This window comes from Ipomoea nil, unplaced genomic scaffold, assembly GCF_001879475.1.
Source record: "Ipomoea nil cultivar Tokyo-kokei standard unplaced genomic scaffold, Asagao_1.1 scaffold0804, whole genome shotgun sequence".
NCBI lineage: Eukaryota > Viridiplantae > Streptophyta > Magnoliopsida > Solanales > Convolvulaceae > Ipomoea > Ipomoea nil.
The window spans coordinates 1,215,475-1,239,068 of NW_017617232.1; the positions used below are offsets into that span (position 1 = coordinate 1,215,475).

General features: G+C 33.1%; 2 protein-coding genes and 1 long non-coding RNA gene across 4 annotated transcripts; 1 reads left to right on the top strand and 2 right to left on the bottom strand.

Annotated features, from left to right (window-relative positions):
• Positions 1-1,018: 1,018 nt before the first annotated feature.
• Positions 1,019-11,997, top strand: LOC109177408 (biotin--protein ligase 2-like). Of its 2 annotated transcripts, XM_019326786.1 has the most exons (12): positions 1,019-1,196; positions 1,427-1,590; positions 2,075-2,301; positions 2,421-2,694; positions 3,558-3,619; positions 3,693-3,841; positions 7,233-7,353; positions 7,788-7,943; positions 9,519-9,564; positions 9,894-9,966; positions 10,153-10,229; positions 11,691-11,997. In XM_019326786.1, the coding sequence occupies exons 3-12, from the start codon at positions 2,184-2,186 to the stop codon at positions 11,734-11,736; spliced, it is 1,122 nt and encodes a 373-aa protein (XP_019182331.1). In that variant the 5' UTR covers positions 1,019-1,196; positions 1,427-1,590; positions 2,075-2,183; the 3' UTR covers positions 11,737-11,997. The 2 variants fall into 2 exon arrangements, with proteins under 2 accessions (XP_019182331.1, XP_019182330.1); XM_019326785.1 differs by lacking the exons at positions 1,019-1,196; positions 1,427-1,590 and having other exon boundaries at positions 1,605-2,301.
• LOC109177411 lies at positions 6,583-23,366 on the bottom strand. Its single transcript, XR_002053578.1, has 3 exons — positions 23,355-23,366; positions 7,991-8,002; positions 6,583-6,700 (listed from the first exon to the last, which is right to left on the bottom strand). It is a non-coding gene; the product is annotated as an uncharacterized LOC109177411 (long non-coding RNA).
• On the bottom strand, positions 12,942-19,937 carry LOC109177409. Its single transcript, XM_019326787.1, has 2 exons — positions 19,820-19,937; positions 12,942-13,686 (listed from the first exon to the last, which is right to left on the bottom strand). Exons 1-2 carry the CDS (start codon positions 19,849-19,851, stop codon positions 13,182-13,184), a joined length of 537 nt encoding a protein of 178 aa, XP_019182332.1. The 5' UTR covers positions 19,852-19,937; the 3' UTR covers positions 12,942-13,181.
• Positions 23,367-23,594: the final 228 nt, after the last annotated feature.

Genomic DNA, 23,594 nt, shown 5'->3' on the forward strand with positions numbered 1-23,594 from the left:
CAACACTAAACATGGCGGGGTTGGTGATGGGGGTGTGAAATTGGGTTGGACGAGGACCCTATTCCTTGCCTCCTCCCCGTTGTCAAGTGGGGGAGGGGTGAGCCACCACCGATGTGGGGGTCAGAATCGCCCATCGCTGGCCAGTGTTCCGCAGGCGTGGGGGCCTACTAGCTTCATCTGACCGCCGCATGGTCAGTGCGTGAGGGAGGTTGTGTGTGGGAAGGAGTCAAGGTACACGTGGATGGTGGGGAAGAAGGGCGGAGAGGAACCGTACATGTGGCAGGCAGTGGGAGGTTATGAGACACTATGGAGGGTGTCTTGCCTCCTTTGGACATTGTGGCCTGTGCACGACATCTCTCCTTGTTCAGTAGTGCATATCTGCACTTTCAACCCGAGTACCTGACTACCTGGCCCACTACTTGAGCTACAACTTTATTATTTGGACCATTACATTAGGCTATTGTACATACTCTTTGGACCGGCAAATTGTGTTGTGGATCCGTGTCCACCATGTATATGGTGGACACACTGTACATTCATAATTTCTATACTGAAGATTCATAATTTCTGTACTGTAGATATATAATTTCTATACTGTAGATTTATAATTTCTATATTGTAGATTCATAATTTCTATATTGCACATTCATAATTTCTGTACTGTATGAATCTACATTATAAATTTTATGAATTTACAATATAGAAATTATGAATCTACAGTATAGAAATTATGAATCTACAGTACAGAAATTATGAATGTGCAGTATAGAAATTATGAATCTACATTATAAATTTATGAATCTATAGTATAGAAATTATGAATCTACAGTATGAAAATTATAAATGTACAGCGTGTCTACTATGCACATGGTGGACACGGGTCCACAGCATAACACTCCCTTTGGACCTAGCGCCGTGAGCAATAGTATTACTATCACACAGTCCAAAATTATTCAGCCCAAAACGACGTAGTTTTGTGCTGTTATATATATAATTTTTTTTTTCTTTAAATTCATTTGCTCTGAAGGTTTCTTCTCTACGCCTCTGCGGTCTGCTCTGAAGCTCCCCGTTCTTCTCTTCTCTGTGCCTCTCACCTCTCGTCGCTCTCTGCCTCCCGTCTGCCTTCAGCCTCTTCAGCGCCACCGCCCACCACTCCTTGCCTCGCAAAGTCGCAAGTCGCAACTGCGGACTGCCAGGTAAGGTTTAATTTGCTTTAATTTGCTGCCTTGCTGGTTTAATTTATGTTCAAATGTTCAATTCTTGCCCTAAATCCTAATTTGATTTATGTTTGCCCTAAATCCTAATTTGATTTAATTTAGGCATAATCTGATAATTTTTGATTAGGCATTTCGTTTTTATATTTGTTTCATTGCACTTTTTCCCTGGTGTTAATCCACTGGATGCTACCTCAATTCCATGTGTGCAGGTTTTTGGAGGTTTCAAAGTTATCATTTTTACCTGAGTATGGCCCAAAGCTTAAAGAGAATTATGTAATGGTTAAGGATTTATCAGTGGTTTCAGAGGGTGATGATTGACAATAGATGTTGTTTGTGCTGTTGGCCTGGCTGTTGCAATAATAATTGGCAAAAGGTAAATGCTCTTCATCAATAGCTCTACTGACATTGCCTTCCATTTGACTGTAGCTTTGAGTAATCAAAGCCTCTTTATTTCTTTTTCATTGGTTAGCTCATCAAATTTCTGCATATTGATTCTTCAACTTGTAAAAGGATTATCATATAAACACTTCATCAGGCTAATTGTTGTTTCTCATAATTTGATTAGGCATAATCCTAATTTCTTATTAGGCATAATCTGAGGAAGCAATTTGAACCTTGTATTTGAACATTTTTGAATTTATTTTCCCTTTGCGTCTTTGCCAAAAATCCTGGGTCTGCCACGGCTCCCATTATGTACATTTTTATCCGTTTATGGTGGATCTGGTATTGATAAAATTATCAAATAAAAACAACAATTAATTTAAATATTTAATTATGTATGAGTGTAGTTGGATTTAGTTTAATTATCTTGTATTTTGAATTTTGTGTATTTATGTACCCGCAAAAATTGGATGGAGATTCCAATGCCCGAAGTGGAGCGCGCCGCTAATAAGTAATGTGAGTAGAACATGACACCATTTACTCTCTCCCTTGAGCTGAAGCGGACTATCCAAATTACAAAGCGTGATGATGTTGACTAGCCGTTCTATACTCTCTCACCATCGATCCTCCTCCTGCTTTCGCTCTCTTCCTCAGCTTGCATCTTCTTCTCACTTGGCTTTCCCCACTTCTTCCCCTACACCCTGTAAACACCATTTCTCTCTCTCTCCCTTCTATGTATACATGTGCGTATGTATGTATGTATGATTAATTACTAATACTTTTTCATTTTATACAACTTTAACTTTCGTTTTTTGGGGTTAGATATGGAATCAGAATCATCGGCGCCTTCACTTTTGGTGTTATGCGGGAAATCTGCAGCTGAGAATGAACTGGCCAAGTCATTGAAGAATAACAATGCTATGAAACTCCTTGGGGACGATCAATTCGAAGTTGTTTTGCATCCGGAGGTCGAAGATAGCCTTGGAAACGAAGGGTTTCGCATTAGAGATTACTTTAAATCCCTTTTGACGATGAGCCTCGGGAGGTTCCTTGTTTACTCTCCTAGATTGCCTTCAACACAGGATGTCGTTGCACGGTATGTATGGGTTTAGTAACTATTTATTAGGGTTTTAATCTTTTCTAGTGACCCTTTGTACCAAAAAAATCTAGAAATTCTTTGAAAATGAGAATATTCATTATTTTTTACCTTCAGTTATCACTATTTTTAGAATACTTAAAAATGATATTTGGATAAATATTTTGTAATCATGTATAGAACAAGAGGTTATGTTATTTTCTATTATTGAGTAAATAAATTGTATGATGATTATAATAATTGGATAGTTGTTTAGTATTTTTATGAACTAACTAGAGCCAAAAGTAAAAGTAGATTGAATTCCTATAATCCTATTTTAAAGCTCATACTTAGCTTCAAATAAATTGATCCTAGCTGATAACTTTAGGATTTGAAAATTTAAGGGTGCATTTACCTCAATTATCTAGTTTTCCGTTTTCCATTTTTTGTTTTCCAGTTTTCCCATTCCCTTTATTATATTTTTCAATTTAGAAAATATGTTATGGGCAGCAATTTTTCACATTCGTTTTCCAAACTCAATTTTTTGGGACTATAATGTTATAAAATTAATTACATAAAAAAATTTGTGTGCTTTTTAAGACTCAATATTCAAAATGTTTTCAAATGTGTTTAGTTTGAGTGAAATTTTATTTTGGAGGCTAGTCTATGTGACATTTTAACATCTTATGTTTGTATCAAATTTTTATCCGGATATAACATTGACTAAAAGTATTGAAATTAATAACCTATAGGGTTTATCAAATTTTATAAATCAGTTAAAATTTTGACTTTAAATATGATAAGAATTGGCCCAACCCAAGCATTGCCGGTGGGCCCTGGCCCCTACTACAATTTCACCATTGAAATTATTCTTTGTTGGGCAGAAATTTCTGTGAGCTGCCAGTTGGTGCAGTGTGTGTCGCTGATGTGCAATTCAAGGGGCGAGGTACTATGGGTGTTGTGCTGCAATAAATGGTTGAAGTTTATGATACTTTTTGTCTGATCACTTATCTGTGTAGGTCGTTCAATGAATGTGTGGGAATCACCAAAGGGTTCCCTTCTATTTTCCTTTACCTTACAAATGGAAGATGGACGAATAGTGCCACATGTTCAGTATGTAGTCAGTCTTGCCATGACAGATGCTATTAATGATCTCTGCAAGCAATATGTAAGTGCATTGCAAAATTTATTTGCCTAGTCTTGTTGCATTTCGAAATTGTAGGTTGAATGTAATACAGAGAATTCAGTTTAAGATAGAAATTGGATGTGTTGCACGTATTTAACAGCATCAAATCTGGTTAAGTTTTCATAATAAAAAGTGGGAATGCAAGCACCTCTAAATACGGTAAGTGCATGTAAAATAGATGAATGATTATTCTTTAAATGACACTTTTGAGATATTATTTTTGCTTGATACAAGAATATCAAATTACAACTGTAGAACAGTAGTAGGGAAAAGTAGAAATGATGTTTATTATTCCATATAAAGCTTCAGATTACACACCAAATATATAGGCAAACAAAAGACATTGGAAAAGTACACAATAAATTCTAAACTGCCCAAGAAACCTAATCCTCTTCTCAAAGCACAACAACAAGAGTAAATTTCAGGCTGGCCAAGACAGATGTTTCCAACAAAAAATATTTTCCAACACTCTCCCTCAAGTTGGAGCATATAAATCAAATGCTCCAAGCTTGCTACAAATGTATTCTCTCCTAGGTCCACGGAGAGATTTGGTGAGAACATTTGACCCAACAAATGTGGTAACAATGTCTCCGGATGCAACCTTCTCTTGTATAAAGTGGCAATCAACCTCAATATGTTTGGTCCTTTCATGGTAGACAGGATTAGATGCAATGTGCAGCGCTGCTTGATTATCACATTAATTTCATAGGATCGGGCTTATAGAAATTGAGTTTTGTAAGAAGTTGTTTAAACCCAAATTAGTTCACATATTCCAAGTGCCATTGCTCGGTATTCTGCTTCTGTGCTTGAACGTGCAACCACATCTTGTTTCTTACTTTTCCAAGAAACAAGATTACCCCCAAATAGAATACAATATCCTGATGTTGATCTCCGTCAATCTGAGTTTGAAATCCTAGATAAATGGTGGAGTTCCCAGCTCCGTCAACCATTGCATGCAGTTGCGTACTACTTGAATCCATATTGCTTCCGGTATAGTGGTGAGACACCGGTTTCTTCTACTGTTAAATCGCCAGAAGTTATTGCTGGCTTTTATGAGTGTTTGGAGAGGTTGGTTCCAGATCAAGATGTCTATGAGAAAATTACCGAGGAAGTGTACTTGGGAAGCTGGGTGTGGTTTATTTAGCTTGCCAATTGCCAAGAAACAACGTGGTTCTAGGGTCTTACTTCTTAGACAATCTAACTTACAATTTTTATTTATAATCAAAATATTGCAAACTTGAATAATTTTCAAATTTTACAGTTGATTGGTGGAATTCTTTTGAGAGCTCAACTCCACATTTGAAAGAGTTTGCAATTAAGATTCTTAGTCTCACCACTAGTGCGTCGGGATGTGAAAGAAATTGGAGTGTGTTTGAGCATGTAAGTTAGTCAACTTATCATTTTGAAGTTATTAATGAGCAATTATAACATATTTAAGCATTAATTAATTTTAAATATTTCAGTTGCATTCGAAAAGGATAAGTCGCCTTGAGCACATGCGCCTTAATGATTTGGTTTTCATCAAGTATAATAGAGCATTGAAGCGGCAATGGGAAATGCGGGATACCATTGATCCAATTAATTTGGATCAAATTGATTTTGCTAATGAATGGTTGACAGGTATCCCAGATGATGCTAATGAAGAGTTGGTATTTGATGATAGAGATGGATGGATTGACTTGGGGAAAATTGTTAAGTTTTCGGGTGCAAATGAAACTCCTTATTCTCTTAGGCATGCTTCTAAAGGAAAAGAGAAGGTAGGGAGTTCAAGGTCTAAGGGAAAGGAAAAGGTTCCCGAACGTAGACTAGTGGATGAAGATGACGTTGATGAAGAAGCATTTGAAGATGATAGAGTTATTAAGTTTGACAATTTGGGTGATGAAGAAGATGATTTTGAGATGGAGGATTGAATGATTGATTATGAATATTGTATATGTGATATTTTGATGACAATTTGGCTTGAATGACTTTATTTTGATGACTAAAGTTTGTATTATTATGATATTGTGACTTTAGGAGTTCTTATTTATGTTATTTTGCATTACTATTTGAATATTTGGAGTTTTTTGACTATATATATATATATATATCAGGGTTGTAAAAATCGGTCTAGGCGCCCGCCTAGGCGCTAGGCGCCTCTAGACCGTTGCGATTTCCCCCCTAGGCGCCCGCCTAGGTTACCGGCTGCCTAGGCGTCCGCCTAGCGCCTAACTCGGCCGATTTGGCCGCCTAGCGTCTAAGTTAGTCGAGTTAACTCGTCCATTTCGGTCGAGTTCACCCGATCGGCTCGACCTATTTTTTATTATATGTGTGTGTGTGCGCGCGCGCGCATACATATATAGAATATGACATATATATACTCGTAGACTAGTTTGATACTTTGAATCTTTGGATAATTGAAGTATTTGAGTATTTCATATTTGAGTATTTTTAATTTTTAATATTGTTTTAATGTTTTTTTTTAAAAACCATTATTTTGATGTTATGACTTATGAATTATCATTAATTCATTTATTTGGATGTGTTATTTGATTAAATGTTGAAAACAACCTCATTAAAATTGTCAAAATGCAAGTCTACAACTGTTTTTTTGGCGCCCGCCTAGCGCTGCCTAGATTCCGCCTAGGCGCTAGGCGCTGTCCGCCTAGACCGATTTCCTACTGCAACCATGATATATATATATATATATATATATATATATATATATATATATATATATATATATATATATATTTAAAGCGTCGCTTTGCATGAAAAAGTGATGTTTCGCTTTGCGCTTTAAAGCAAAGCCCAACCTTGTCGCTTTAGTGCGCTTTTTCGCTTTAAAAAGTTTGGGCAACACTTATTGAGATAAAACCTCCGAATTATTATGTGATATAAGATTCATCCTGAGGACTCTAGTTTGTTTAAACATACTGCAATTTGCTGTTGCATGTGGAGAGCCTTTTAGTAGTTTTTCTTATGAATGATGAAAAGGAAAGTTCATGGCGCACATCCAATCTTTCTAACCTCAAGAGGAGAGAATCTAATTTTCCCAATCTATAGTAAATGATTTATTCAAAACTTATAATGTTTAAATAACGTGTATCAAGTGACGAAATGAATATATCTCTTACCGTAGGCTTATTGTCATTCAATTTATGAAGTATTTCCCCTAGGTTTCATCAATGATTTTTATATGAAGGAAATGTGAAGCAGTGATATGTAAGTTATTTATAACTGATTTTTATCCGTTAAAGTTGATTTTGCTGAATTTCCGCTGAGTGATATTTAAATGTATTCTAGTTTAATGCTTTAACTCTTCCAAATTTCAATATTTGCTTCTATTGGATTTTTTTAGTATCATTGTTTTGGATAATGTATTTCATTTCAGGGTATACCACATCTTGATGTAAGAATAAAGTGGCCAAATGATTTATATTTAGGTGGCCTTAAGGTTGGTGGCATTTTGTGCACTTCAACATATAAGTCACAGAAGTTTAATATCAGTGCTGGTAAACAGTCAGACTTTCTAACAAAAGATTTTCTTATTGAGTTCATTCACTTAATATAATGAACTAACAATAATACTTCTCCTTTTTCTTCAATTTCTCTTCCTCTTGTATTCTCTTTGTGTTTTTCCTTTTGGGGGCAAGGTGGTTAGAGTTTAGGGGAGATGCTTCCTTCTATTAATTTTCTTGATTTCCACATCACAGGAGTTAGTGTGTTGCTAATATTAAAAATAAATCTACTTAAACTTGTCATAATATGGGATCTGTGCATTGGGACTTTTTATAAATTTCAGTTGCTTACCTTATTGAACTGCTTAAATCTCCAACAAGACTACAAGAGGACTTTGGGATTTTCTTGGTGGTGTATATATTTATCAGTGTGAGGGTTTTAAAAACTTGATTCAATGGTTTTTTGACATCTGACTGTTGTTATGCAGGAATAGGCATAAATGTAGATAATGAAAAGCCCACAACATGCTTGAATACTGTTCTGCAGAAATCAACTTCTGTTCCAAACATATTTAAAAAGGAAGATATTATGGCAGCCTTTTTCAATAAGTTTGAGACCTTCATTGATGTTTTCTTTAATCAAGGTGAGATATTTTTCCTTTAAATATGAGCAATCGTGGGATAATAAGACACATACTTGCCACTTTTTGAATCCACTTCTTTTTATTTTTATTTTTATGGTTTCTGTGAACAAGAAAGTAAAATCCCATAGTTTTCTTCCATTTTTATGCTGTCTCGAGTTTCTTGATGCTAGTAGGCCCTTTGAGAATAAACAATAGTTACAATACATTATAGTTTTATGGTTTTGGGTAAGGCTTGTTGGCCCCAACAAAGACAAGTTAGGAACAAGCAACAGTGTAATTGTTTTTTTCTTGTGATTGCCTCTGTATTTAGTCCTCAACTATAGTGGTTTTTCTTGATTTAGTTCTAAAAGTCTTTTTGTGCTTAATTGGGTCCTGAACTTTGATGGTTTTACACTTTTACCTAATGGAGTCCTTGGCTGTTAGAATCAATGACTAAATTGAGAAAAACCACTATAGTTGTGGACTAAATTGGGTATTAATAGAGGGGAAATTACCAAGTTATCCTAACAGAGGACTCAATTAGGTAAACCATCGAAATTCAGGACCCAATTAAGCACAAAAAAAGACTTTTTGGACTAAATCGAGAAAAACCACTATAGTTGAGGATTAAATTGGGTATTAACTCAATAACTAAGACTGTAGCTACTTCCAATAAAGCTCCCAGATATGTCTTATGTATTTAACAAAAAGTGTGGGGGGGCACATAAAGTAGTTTGACATTTTTTTTTTTTTTACCAAAGAAGTTAAGCTAGGGTACCAAGGTGACTTTCTGAGTTTTTTTATTCTGAGAATTATTTCCACTTCATGTTGTTAAATTCAAAGGGATATTAAATAATGGAAACATACGTCCTGATTTTTTATCCATCTTGCAATGCTTTATAAAGGTTAGTATGGTTGTAACATTTGCACTTCTGATTTCTTTTTGTACCTTCTAGCCAGACTGTAATTTCAGATTTCCCTCTTTTACTTCATTTCCTCCAATTTTTGCTCATTTATTCCCTGTTCATCACATGCTTACTTGGAAATCTAGTAAGTACACTGCTCAAGTGTTTATAGACTTTAGAATGATAGAGCCTTCTACACCCAACTTAATTGCTTAGTTTGTTGTGTCAGGAGATTATATCTGTTTGTCCTTTCATTCAGAGGGATTGTAAGTAAAGAAAAATAATTTTTTTTCTTCTTCTTTTCACTCATTTTACAATAATCAAGACTTTATGAAGGCTGATAAAGTTGTATACTCCACCCTTCCAATTTTCCTCTTTGTACCTTGTAACCAGAGAATGTAATGCCTATCTCCCTCCTCCTTTACTTCCATCCCTTTGGTTTTGCCTCATTTATTCCAAGTTTGTCATGATGCCTGGAGATGTGATTATAATAGTGTTCCTAAGATCTTGTTTTTCTTGAACTGATGTTACAAATTTGCTGTTAACAACCTTTAGAATTACAGGTCCATTAATTGTTATACAATCATCTCGATTTTAGTGGTAATGGATCATGCAGTACTAGTCCTATACCTCTTCTGTGTGTTAATCATGTCTATCGTTATAGTTCTATTGTAATTTTCGGTCTATGCAGGATTTCAGCCTCTTGAGGAGTTGTACTACAAGACTTGGCTCCACAGGTAAAACATTTGCATTTACTGTGTTTAAAAATGTCTTGCTTCTAGATTATTTCACTTGGATTTATGCCCAATGCAAACTTATTATATATATATATATGAAAGTCATCCCTACACATGATTGTGCATCTGTTTACCATAACAATATATGATATAATATGGGAGAGGTTTTTCCACTATTTTGATTTCAACTCAGTATTTGATTTACATGTTTAAAGGATTGTTTTACTGGATTTGGTTAACAAGTGCTGATATCTGTGAAGTTTAAATGTGCTTGGAATTATTTTCATGGATTTGCTAGTATTCTTTCTTCTGATTTATTTTGACTACAGTGGACAACGAGTTATTGTACAGGAGAAAACTGAAAACCAGGATCAGTTTGTAGAGAATGTAGTGACCATTCAGGTCAGCTGACTTCTTTAATATTTTCCCTTCAGATAAATATATCGGATGAAAGGGTCTTTACTCTATAGATTCTTATTTGACCAACTTCTCCAATTTGATTTGGTACCATTGGTGTTATCTCATGAACTGATTTTTTTTTTCTCTGACTTTATGCTTGAGATTTCTAAATTAATTTTCTGTATTCAGGGCTTATCATCCTCAGGTTACTTATTAGCCATAACCGATGATGGTCAAACATGTGAACTTCATCCCGATGGCAACAGGTATCATATACCTGATATTCATTATCAGTCTTGTGTGTGTTTTAAGTAGTGATCAGATTGGGAAATGCTAACATTTCAGCCAGAAAACCTCATTATATGTTTCTGCTTTAGCATACAGCACATTATTGTGCTTCTATTACAAAAGTTATCTTGAGTCTCTGCACAATTAGAGGTATACAAAATCTGGAATGATTTGAAGGTAAATTTCTGAGGTTTCTCTGATGTAACACTAACATCTTTTACGTAAACCAAAAGGCTTGCCCACTCTCTCACTAACCAAATTTGACTAGGGTCTGGGAGAGTGAGTCCTAAGGTGTGGTTGATTGTTTGCTCTTGGATTTGGAGAAAATAACCATTCATACATAATCTCAATCTCTCCAACACCCTGACATCATGTCCTGGGGTTGCTTTACTTACAATCATTAATCCTCCAACCACGCATAGGATTGTTAGTCCAATCCATCCTTTAAGTCCATCACCTCTCTTTCAACCAATTATACTGTATTACTAATCATGCTCAATAAAAAAAAAAAACATTGCTAGTCTGGTTCCATCTTTAGGCCCTATTTGGTAAAATAGTTAGCCTATCAGCCAATTTTAGCTTATTTGACTACTATTAGCTATTTGACTTGGTTAAACAATCAATATAGGTGTTTGATTAATTAACTTTTTGTAACAACTTATTGCTCCAAAATGCTAAAATTCAAATAGCTTTTCAAAGTAGTTTTTTCGGTCAGTTTTTTGAGAAAGTCATTTTGTATGTAATCAACTAACAACTATTTACCAAACACTTTTCTACTATTAGTTAATGCTATCAACTAGTAAAACCCACTAACCCAATCAGCTAACTGCCATTTACCAAACACCATCCCTAACAAATCACTAGCACAACTTGCCTCTTAGTTCTCTTTGCACCAAATTACCCTTGATGTACCACCACGTCTTCAGCTTGACAAGCCTGTTAATAGAAGCTACCCTAGTGATGAAAGATAAAAGCATATGGGGTGGTGATTGTTTCACAAAGTATTCATATTTAAGTTTACTAGATATTTATTTAATTTTTATTATATCTTTGCATAAGAATTGCGGATATGATGATGATGATGATGATTTTATTGCTTGTGTACACTTACAGTTGATTGTGTGCATTAGACACTTAATCGATTTGCTACATACCCAGTATATATGTGCCTGTATGAATGCTTTTGTTATTGTGTGCTTTATTATTTTCTAGATGTTTATCAGTAAGGAAAATTTTGTGCTGGAGAGAATGTAGTATAAATGTGCTTTCTTGATAATATCACTGGAATTGTATTTTTGAAGGTTATTTTTTTTTAATTTATAATTATAGTTTTACTTTTTAAAAAATTTGACAGATTATAAACCAATCTTATATTTGAATTTCATTTCAAGTAAATTGTGTTTTTTGACTTAAAAATATTGTAATCATTTCTACTGCAGTTTTGACTTCTTCAAGGGACTTGTGAGAAGGAAATTAAGTCAATAAAGATCTTCCCTGTGTCCATGAATTTAGCCTTATACCCTTCCTGCCGAATGAGATCTAGTCTCCCTTATTCGGGTAAAGCTTCATGAAAGTTTTTATAGTTCGCTGAAGAGTGGAAACAAAATTTCAATATTTGTATTTGAAATGCGTTGTTTTTTTTTGTTTTTTTTTTTTTTTTTAGACTTTGTAGTCTAGTGACCTGAGAATATAGATTAAACCCCACTCTCTTGGGATGTACTAAAAAGAATCTGAATATTTTCTGTAGCCTTGAACATGGTTATTTAGTGTGGAAATTACATCTAATAAATTGGGCTTTTTTTGGTAACCAGATACTAGTTTTTTAGCGTAATGAGCCGTTGAGTTATTGTAATTTACTTTTCTACTATCTTTTTCTTCTCTCAAAAGGTTGATCCCTAACTCCTAAGGCTTTCTATATCTTGGCTTGATAGGGCATAGAGGATGTAAATAACGGTAATTTAGTGGCTTGCAGACATGGTCAAATGTCGGTCTGCACAAAGAATTTTTCTATTTTGGATATAATTCTTACACTGTTGTTGTCAAGTTTCGAACCTTGGTCTCTAGTGTCTTGTGGGTAGGGTATGGGTTGTGGGGGCGGAGGGAATTTTGCCATTTGTGGGTAAGTAGCTATCCAAGTGTCTTATGACCCCAATAATAATATTGAAAGAAGATATTCATATTTGAAATTCACCTCAACCATTCACCCCTTCGCATTTCAACTTTATCTTCCTTCGAAATATCTAAGTGCGCTGGCAAATGTCCCTATAATGACTTTATCTTGCAATCTCTTCATAACAGCCAAACTATGTTCAAAAATCAACGGATGTATTATATCGCAACTCTCTAATATTAACTTTGTTCAATACTAGTCACTTTCATTTTTATTTTTTTTGAGAAGATTCACTTTTATTTTTAATCATTGACGGTCAAGTTAATCATTTTTATTTTCTCAAAATTTTAAAATAAATCATATCTAGTTCAAAATGTCTTAAATATTCTCATGTCATGAATGACAAATTATAATGAAAATAAGAGCATTTTGACATTTTAGTTCAGATTGGATCTTTTAATTTTTTATTTTGTTTAAGGAATAAAAAAGTAATTGTATTGATAAATCTTGACTAAAAATAAAAATAAAAATTTATAGTTGAAGAAATCAAATATTGTACTCCGTATTGATTGCATCAAAATGAAAAGAGGTTGGAAAATATCATTGAATTCACTTACCATGGTACATTTTACAACTTACCATACTCGATCAAGTGGCATAAACTAAAGCACCCACAAAAACCAAACTCCGATTTCAATTACCCCAATGAAGAAACTTTGAGTTTAGATACCCTCAACTGAATTGGCACATTTTATGCAACCTAAGTACAAGTAATATAATTAAACTCAATCACATTCCTCCTCAGCCAAAATCATTCTACTTAGAGGACTAGCTTTCTCCTTTTCATGGAACTTCTTCTCCTAATAGCTTCCATCTGGTTCCTCCTCCTAACTTGCCACATTGCTTCTTCTTCAACAACAAATCTCCTCATAAGAACATCATCCGTCAAGGATTTTCCTCGAAAAATTCTCCTTCCCTCCATGCTGATCCTCGCGCTCGGAACCCTAGTTTGGTCTTTTGATGTTGGGGGAGTAATCATTGGCTTTGTTCTTGGATAACTGTTACTTCTCCTCGGGGGGACTTCAGCCGGGAAGACTTCTGTATAGGAAGAAATGGGTGCACATAAACAAACCCTAGTGAAAGAAGTTGCCACCTTCAAGGAGGTGCATTTTCTTAGCTTGTGTCTATTGGAATTAGAGTTGGAAATCTGTGATGATTTAGAGAGTGTTCTCCATAATGTAGCATTTGTTGTTGGAATTTCAGATGGCTTTGCAAAGGCTTTCCATAATGATGCCATGTCCATTGCCTTTTGATACCAAGGTTTCCTAGAAAACATATATATTAAGCAAGAGGGGCATCAAATACATGTAAACAAATCAATGATATTCTTAGTTTCTCATAGTATAATACTCTTAGAATTTGAGTGTCTAATTTGTTCTTGAGTGACTAAATTTACTATACCATGGGCCAGAGTCTAATTTGCATTGTGAACCCTCGTCCAAAATGACAGATTATGTGTCTTACAAGTTAAAATTTTATGTGCTTTCAACTAATGGATTATATGCCTAATAAATTGAAAGTATATAATATTTTAATTGCAGACATATAATTTATTAACTGCAAACATAAATTATGTACCTACTACAATTAATATATTATGTATCTGTAGTTAACATATTATGTTCTTGCAGTTAATAAATTATGTGACTGCAATTAGCATATTATGTACCTTAAATTTATTTATAGGCACATAATCTATTAACTGAAAACACATAATATGTTAACTGCAGACACATTATATTGGATGTTGTTTTGAATTGGGGTCAACAATGCAAGATGGACCCTGGTCCATGGTATAACAATTGCTAAATTGATTCAAATTAAAAGACATGGACCAAATTTCATAAAAGGTAATAATTAAGGGATTAAAAATTTTATATTTAAAAAATAAAAATACACAATAAAATTAAAATTTCGTTTCTTAGAGTAGATATTGTGAAATAATTGTATTAAGTATATGCAGTTTTTACATATAAAGTATTAGGTTTAATAATTGGAAACCACTCTTAGGTTCTTATCATTTAAACACATTTTGACGGAGGTTTAGATTATTTATGCTGAAAATGTTAAAATACAAGACATAATGACATTTGTGTAAATAACTCTAGCTATAAAGCCATTAGTTAGGATTTTTCATATCGACATCGTACTCTCTCATGCAATAGTGGTTTTATTTGATACAAACCATAATCTTCTTAACTCTGTCTCATTTTATGTGTTTGATTTGGTTAACAAAACTTATAATGATTTATAATAATGAAGCTAATGAAGGCGGCATATTAGACTCAATGGGTTAAGAAATTAAAGAATGGGGTGCGAATTGGGCTAGGATTAAAGGTTGGGGGTATTGGCTGGCTAATGAGCAAAATTTAGGAGTTGATTGCAAAGGCTGAGGAAATGTGCAATCATTATTGCATGCAACATGCATGGTCTACACAATTGTGTGGACCATAAATAAAAAGTACATTTTTAATATATTAAGAGTACATTATTTATGTATGTAAGGTACATTTTTTGAAATACATTTTTAATATATTAAGGGTACGTTATTTTATATAATGTACATTCAGTACAAAATAATGTACTTTTAATATATTAAAAATGTACTTGATATTAATGGTCCACAAATGTGATATAAAGTGCGAATAAGTGGAAATCTTAGAGTTGAAGTGCACACTAGATGATGGGGTACAAAGTGCAAAGAGGTGGATAGTTTAGGGGGTTAGAGTGCAAATGATGAGAATAAGGGATAAAAAAAATGCTGAAGGGCGGAGAAATTTGAAGTCTGTAGGAACGGTTAAGAATCCGGGGAAAGGATGCAAAATTAATAGGGGTGACAAAAATCGGGGTCGAGGAGAGATGAAACAAATACACATAATTGTATAAACAAATACATATAACTGTATAAAAAAAATATACATAATTGTATAAACAAATACACATAATCACGTCAACTCTCTACCATGCCTCTCAAAACGACATCGTTTTGAAAGGCGCGGGACACAGTGCACTTTGCGTCGTGGTGCAGGGTATAACGATTGAATAAAACCATGAATTATATTCACTCTTTAAAGTTAATTTTACTTTTTAATTTTTTTTATTTGCGTATCATTATTGCATTGAATTTTGTTTTCTTTGTATATCCCATTTTCTATATCTTATTTTGATTAATAAGACTTAACTTAAATTATTTATAATTTAATTTTTTAGTAACTTACTTTAGTTTTGATAAATAAAAATTATATATTTAAAAGAGTTTTTAAATATATAATTTTTATTTATCAAAAGTCAAAACTTACTAAAAAGTTAAAAATATAAAAATATAAAAAGATGTTAAAGAGAATAAGTAAAACTGGTAATTCGAGATAAAGAGTGTATTTATTACCGTTTAATTTTTTTTAAAATCATAATGGGTGTACCAATTCAATCACTAGTAAACAATAAATATACGCTTAATAAGTGTTTGGGAGAGTGATTAATATTAGAGCAAATTACACTTTTGGTCCTGTGACTATAGGGGGTGTGTTAATTTGGGTACGTGACTTTTAAAATTAACAAGAGTAAATACTCAAAATGGTCCCTCAACTATAGTTAAATTCACAAATTGGTCCTTAACTTTCAATTTTAACCAATTAAGTCCTTAACTTTGCAATTTTAACACGATTTGGTCCTTCGAACACTTTTGCATTAACGCCCGCGCCGTCATCGACGATCTCCAGAAGAACCTGCAGCTCTCATCGGAGCACATGGAAGCCTCCAGGATGACGTTGCACCGATTCGGAAACACGTTGTCTTCTTCACTCTGGTACGAACTCAACTACATTGAATCCAAAGGGGGGAAGAAGAAAGGCGACAGGATTTGGCAGATTGCTTTCGACGGTCGATCCAAATATAACAGTGCGGTCTGAAAATGCAACCGAAACCTTAAAAAATCGACGATGGACCATGAAATTACATATATATCCTCAAAAATCACAGTCAGCAAACGGTCAAATAGACGGAGGACCAAATCGTGTTAAAATTGCAAAGTTAAGGACTTAATTGGTTAAAATTAAAAGTCAAGGATCAATTTGTGAATTTAGCTATAGTCGAGGGACCATTTTGGGTATTTACTCAATTAACAATTTAGTCTTTTAACTATCATTTTTTAGCAGATTTGGTCCTCCCGGCCAAATTGCCGGTGGAATTTGGTCGGAAAGACGTTTGAATTTTTAAATCAAATATTGGTGGGGGTAATTCGGTTCAACAATTAAAAAGATTGAATTACCCGCACCAATATTTGATTTAAAAAGTCGAACGTCTTTCCGGCCAAATTTCACCGACAATTTGGCCGGGAGGACCAAATCTGCTAAAAGAATGATAGTTAAAGGACTAAATTGTTAGTTTTAAAAGTCACGTACCCAAATTAACACACCCTCTATAGTCACAGGACCAAAAGTGTAATTATAATAGCATTTCGCCTTATGTTTTTTTTTTTTTTTTTTTTTTTTTTTTTTTTGGTGTAGCGCTGTAACTAATCCCCTCACTGAATTGTAGGCATCTCTATTTGGTGAGACAACTGGTCTGAAAATTTAAAGTTACTCCATACCTAAAGTCAAATATCAAACCTTTATTGGTTAAGGATGGATGGATCGTTTCCACTCAATCACACACCATATTTCTCCTCATGTATTTGTGTATTACTAAAAATGTGGTCCACACACAAATATACGAAAGGTATATCTGGTATGTAGGGAGATTCTATTCAGTAAAGTGCAAAGTATAATAATGATTTTAAAAGGAAAATACTATGTGTACTCCCATTTTATACTCTTAACTTATATTTTCACTCACAAAATTTTGATGTAGACATTTGTATTGGGACCCATGAAAAAAATAGCTTATCAGAATGCGCTACATCATGAAGTAAAATTTAGGAAGTAAGATTTGAGAGTCTATGTAGTAGAATTTATTCTAAAAATTGGACCGTTAACAGAACAGGAATGCAGGTTTTTTTTTTTTTTTTTTTTTTTTTTTTTTTTTTTTTAAACGGGGTTTTATAAAAAAGATGTTTTTGCACTTTTAGTCCCTGTATTTTGTAGAACTCTATTTCCAATCCTACTAGGAGTACAAAATTAAACCATTAATTATTTTATAATGAATGATAGTTCTAATTTGGATTATATAATATTAATTATCTAGCAAACACAATTCAACCAAAATAAGAAGCCCACACAAAAAATACAAATAAAAAAGAAAAATTAAATTATGTGCAAACATTCTAGTTATATGATGAGGACTGCTTTTATTTATTTATTTTTGTAAAATGTCATGTAAAAATTGTAACCCGTCTTTAAAAAAAAAAAAATTAGAATCAAATTTATGATGAAGAATATATCATAAGTTACTATAAACAATATTACTATCTAGGCAAAAGCTAACTACTATGGATCATCATTAAAGAGAAACATATTGTAAAACAACATAACCACAAATCAACTTTCTATGTATGTATATATATATATATATATATATATATATATATATATATATATATATATATATATATATATATATATATATATATATATATATATATATATATATATATATATATATATATATAGAATCGCACTCAGCTGCGAATGCTTCGCCCAGGCGCGAAATAGGAATGAATTCTGTTCGTCCACGTGTCCAGATCTAATGGATGAGAAACACTGATTTTTTTAAAAAAAATGCAGTGGCATTTTCGTAAATAATTGAACATCGAAATGCAAGTAAAATGTATTACAAGTGCATGTAAAATGTATTATAGGTGCAAGTAAAAATTTACACTGAGCATCAATACTTAGTTGCACCTATAGTTCTAAGTAGTTGCACCTATAGTTCTAAGTAGTTGCACACATAGTTATAAGTAATTGCACCTAGGTGTATGAATGTTTGCGAGTGGTTTTCAGGGGTATTACTACCCGCTGAACTCAGATCAATGAATGTTAACAAGGCAAAATTACATGCACTTATAGGTGAAAGTAGGTGCACCTATAGTTATAAGTAGTTGCACCTATAGTTATAAATAGTTGCACAGATAGTTATAAGCACACCCAGGTGCATGAATGTTTGCGGAAAGTAAATGCTAACAAGGCAAAATTACATGCACTTATAGGTGAAAGTAGGTGCACCTATAGTTATAAGTAGTTGCACCTATAGTTATAAATAGTTGCACATATAGTTATAAGCACACCCAGGTGCATGAATGTTTGCGGAAAGTGAATGCTAACAAGGCAAAATTACATGCACTTATAGGTGAAAGTAGGTGCACTTGTAAGTGATTTTACTTGCACTTCGATGTTCAATTATTTACGAAAATGCCACCGCGTTTTTTTTAAGTTATTAGATCTGGACACGTGTCGCGCGCTGATTCGTTCGCATTTCCCTCCTGAGCACTTATTCGCACCTGAGTGCAACCCTCTATATATATATATATATATATATATATATATATATATATATATATATATATATATATATATATATATATATATATATATATATATATATATATAAGAGTTAATTCTATTTTTTGTCATAAATTTATAGATGGTAGTTCACTTTTAGTCCTTTTTTTTTTTTTTTTTTTTTTTTTTTTTTTTCCAGAACATTCATTTTTTGGTCATAGTATTATTGTGGTATGACTACTTTTTGTTATCTATCAACAAAACAGTTTAAATTTTGTTAAATAGAATGACATTTCGGTCTTCAATTATAAATTTTTTCAAAATAAAAAACATAGCCGGTGAACCTATTTTGTATAAAAAGATCGAAATGTCCTTGTATTTAACAGCTTTTCAACAATTTTGTTTATGGATGACCAAAAATGGTCATGCCACAATAAATAATACTAGGACCAAATGAGAATATTCTGATAATAAAGACCAAAAGTAGACTATCACCTATAAATTTAGGAACAAATTAAAAATGAAATTAACTTAAAAAACAATTAAATTAATCATTCAGATTTCAGACAAATAATGAAACTATCATAAACTTTGACCATCCACCTTATTCACTTCCTATTTATCATTATATAAAATATTGATGATATTGTGTGATGCAGCATTATATTATATTATTTTGCCTCAAATCAACATGCTAAACTTCATGTCTTATCTTCCCTTTCAGAATGATGAGATCTTATAGACTACATTAGATTTTACAAATTTTAAGACTGATTTTTAACATTGAATATCGAGAATATATATATATATATATAATTTATCAACTCAAAGATTGATATTCTTTTAAACTGTACGTTGAAGACTGTAAAATTAAGGTAATTACAAACTAAACACAATCAAGATTTAGAATACTAAATTATATTATTGAAATTAAGGTAAAATAATATAATAATAATAATGTTACCTTGCTTGTGAAGAGGTGTGTGGATCTTGCATGAACAAAGGAGACAAAATAGCCAAAGTGAGATGCAGAGAAGGAGAAGAAGAAGAAGAAGAAGAAAGCTCATCTGGGAATAGAAGAAGAAATGATCCAATGAAATGCACCTTTTGAGTTGAATTAGAGGTAGAGATTAGTAATTAAGTCTAAAAGAAAGATATGGCCCAGCAGGAATATAATGTGTTTCTTTTTCTCTTTATTTTATTTATTTATTTATTATTATTTTTCTTCTTTCTTTATAACATATATATCTTTACCTTTTGCTTTGGCAGGCATGATTCCCATTAATGTTCAAAATTCAAAGGCCCAAAGTAAATCTGTTGCTTTTTAACAAAATTACCAACTTGACCCTACTCACCCTAACTGGCAGATTTTTTTATACACCATGGCCCATACAGCTTTGTGGATCATAAATAAAATGTACATTTTTAATATATCAAAAGTACATTATTTATGTATTGAATGTACATGATTTGATAGTATACAAAATAGTGTATCTTTTGCAGTCAAATAATGTACATTAAAAATGTACCTTTTATTCATAGTCTACACAACTATTTGGACCATGATCCATGAAATAATGATTGACACCAGGTAGCCTGCATGGGCAGTTCATTGGTTACAGAGGCGAAGTTTAGAAAGAATGACCAGGGATCAAGTTTCACTAGTGGCAGTGTAGGAGCAATCTCTCAAAGTGAGGGGTTCCTTGTGCGCAGTAAGCAAAAGTTTAGTCCTTGTTTTCAGTTAAGTTACCATGATTTACATTCTCCCAGATGCTCTGTCGAATAGGAGTTTGATTCGACCTAAATGATTAACACTAAGGTAGCTAGGAGCTAATGATGTTGTACAATTGCAAACTATATATATATATATATATATATATATATATATATATATATATATATATATATATATATATATGAAGAGTTGAATGACAAAACTGAGTTCTTTTCACTACTCAGCTTGGGCTTGTAATGATAGGGATGCATGCACTTTCTACCATGCTATGATTGTGTGCATGTAACAGACTAACATCAGTTGGGGCACTTATTTTTGTACTAAAAGCCTGCAGGTTTTACCTCTACTAATTGTGGCTTTGAACAATCATTGTTGGATATAATAATAAGATCAGATATGGCTTCTTTTGGTTGGAGAGTTCTTGAGATTTGAGACTTAGGTAGCGCAAATATAAGAGCATTTTCATCAGTGGATTAAGCTCAATTTTTTATAAAGTGGAGGATAGAGAAGAAGGAGAGAGAATGCATTTGGTCTTCTAGTAAGTCATTGATTTTTTGTGGGCTCCCAGAAGAAAGAAAAATTAGAGAAAAGGCGCAGTTTACGTACATATAGTGTGAGATCTAAATATACAGAGTATAATTTACAAGAAACTTAACTCGTAGTAGTGGAAGCGGAAGCACTGTAGATCTCCAGTCATGGTTGATATCCTGTTGTGTAGCCTCGTGAACGGTAGATCTGCAGTATAGGTTAGCCGTTTTGACTCATACTTGACCCAGAACCCTAGATGGTGTATTGGTATTTTTCTGAGCAGTATGAGTATCATATAATAATCATGTATCTTGTATCCCATCAATACAAGCTTTATATAGACACATTGGTGGAATACAGACTTAAACCTAAACGTCCAACCCAACCAATTACTTAATGGGCCTAGTCCACTTGCACCACATAAGTAAGACCCATAATATATAATATATATTTTACGGGAAAGTCTTACAGTCTCCCACTTGGTGCAAGTACTAGCAAATTCTCATCAAAGAACAAAACACACGAACCATAGTAATATGTCCTCTACTGAATAAGTGAGTAATATCTCCTATGATCACATGTATTTTTTTATTCCCCAACTTGAATCCTTTATGAACAAACCCAATGTTTATTCTTGGTACCTTAAGGGATGTTTCTCAAAATAAAATATATATGCGCAACTTAAGAGAGAAAACCATCCAAACTGTATAAAAGAGTACACTGTATGATCTCTAAGATCCTTAAAAGCATGCCTTAAGTAGAGATCTCTTAATGTTAGCATAATGCTAACTATATATTCCATGACTTCTTTATAAGTTAACATAAGAACTACATCTAACGGCTAAGAGCTTGGAGTTGACACGTCTGTCACTCCCACTCATCAAAATAGCCCAAAGGTAGTTTAGTCATAGAAGCATTCCAACAACTTTGACAATAAACCAAAGGTCTAAGTCCATAAATTTGGAATCTTAAACATACACCATAACTTCCCAAATAATCTTAAGGTCCACCTCAAAATGAACTGAACATTATGAGTCTTACTTTTATGTTTCTCAAAATTGTCTTTGAGCCTTAAAAACCAAAATGGCCCAGATCAATTTTGAAGAAACTAAAGACTATTAAATGCTGAAGAATTTATTACTTAAAAGTTCACCACAAGTTATATGTTTTGTTCTAATAAACTCTTTAATATTGTTACAACATCTTCATAAATATGTTGCACAATCAATATGAATTTATATGAACAAATACATGATTAATACTCGTGGAATCTTTTGGACTTATTGTTTGACATACAATCCAATATGGGATGTATGAAGCGAATTAAATCCAAAATCTTTAATGGAGTATCTTAATGATCTTTTTTTAAATGATCACTCCCACTGATTAAGATATTCTTTAGCAAAATTAATGATATACGTACTCGTAATTGATTTGACCAACTAACAAATGAAGACATAATTCCCCCAATCGTTATATCCTACACCACGGCGCACATAGCACTGTGCGCCGCGCGCCTCCCAAAACGACGTCGTTTTGGGGTAGTGTTGGGAGGCGCGGTAGGAAGTTGCTGAGATTATGTGTATTTGTTCACAACGTTATGTGTATTTGTTCACAACGTTATGTGTATTGGTTCATACAGTTATGTGTAATTTTTTATACAATTATGTACATTCTTTTTATACAATTATGTACATCCGAATCAGAAAATTTGTGTGTATTATGTTAAGAGTTGATGTGTATTATGTTAAAAGTTTATGTTTATTATGTATTATGTTAGATTATGTGTATTATCTTTTAAAAAGAGTATGTATATTTTGTTATATAATTATGTACATTCATGTATAACATTATGTGTATTCTAGTATAACATTATGTACATTCTTGAACAGCGGGTTTTTTTTTTTTAAGAAAAAACTACTGCCATTCACTGGGGCGGGAAATTTCAAAAAAAAAAAATAATTAAAACGACGTCGTTTTGCATCTGGGCGCATAGTGCAACGCGCACCGTGGTGTAGGATATAAATTGCCTAATTCCCCACCATTAGTTGGACATACTAAATAATCAATTTTTGGTTCCAATTAAAGTCCAACTAAATAATGAAGATATTAATTCCCCACCATTAGTTGGACATACTAAAATAATAAAACACACCTTCCAAAACCAAGTTAGAATTTGGCTCAAAAGGTACATTTTAGTCTTGGAATCCAAAAGAGGTATATCACATCACATAACTTACTATAGTTGATCCAAATAACCAAGTTCGTGAAGCAATTAATAAAGGCGGCTAAATTTTGGGAAGTGACTGAATACATGTTTTGCCAATGCAAACCATGAAACTTAGAATTATAATTGAACTAAATTTATAAATTCTAAGAAATTGTGATAAAATTATTACCTAATGGGTTAAAGGATTTATTGACATAAAACTTGCCTGTGGGCTAAATTTTTAATTCTATTAAATCCAACTAAACC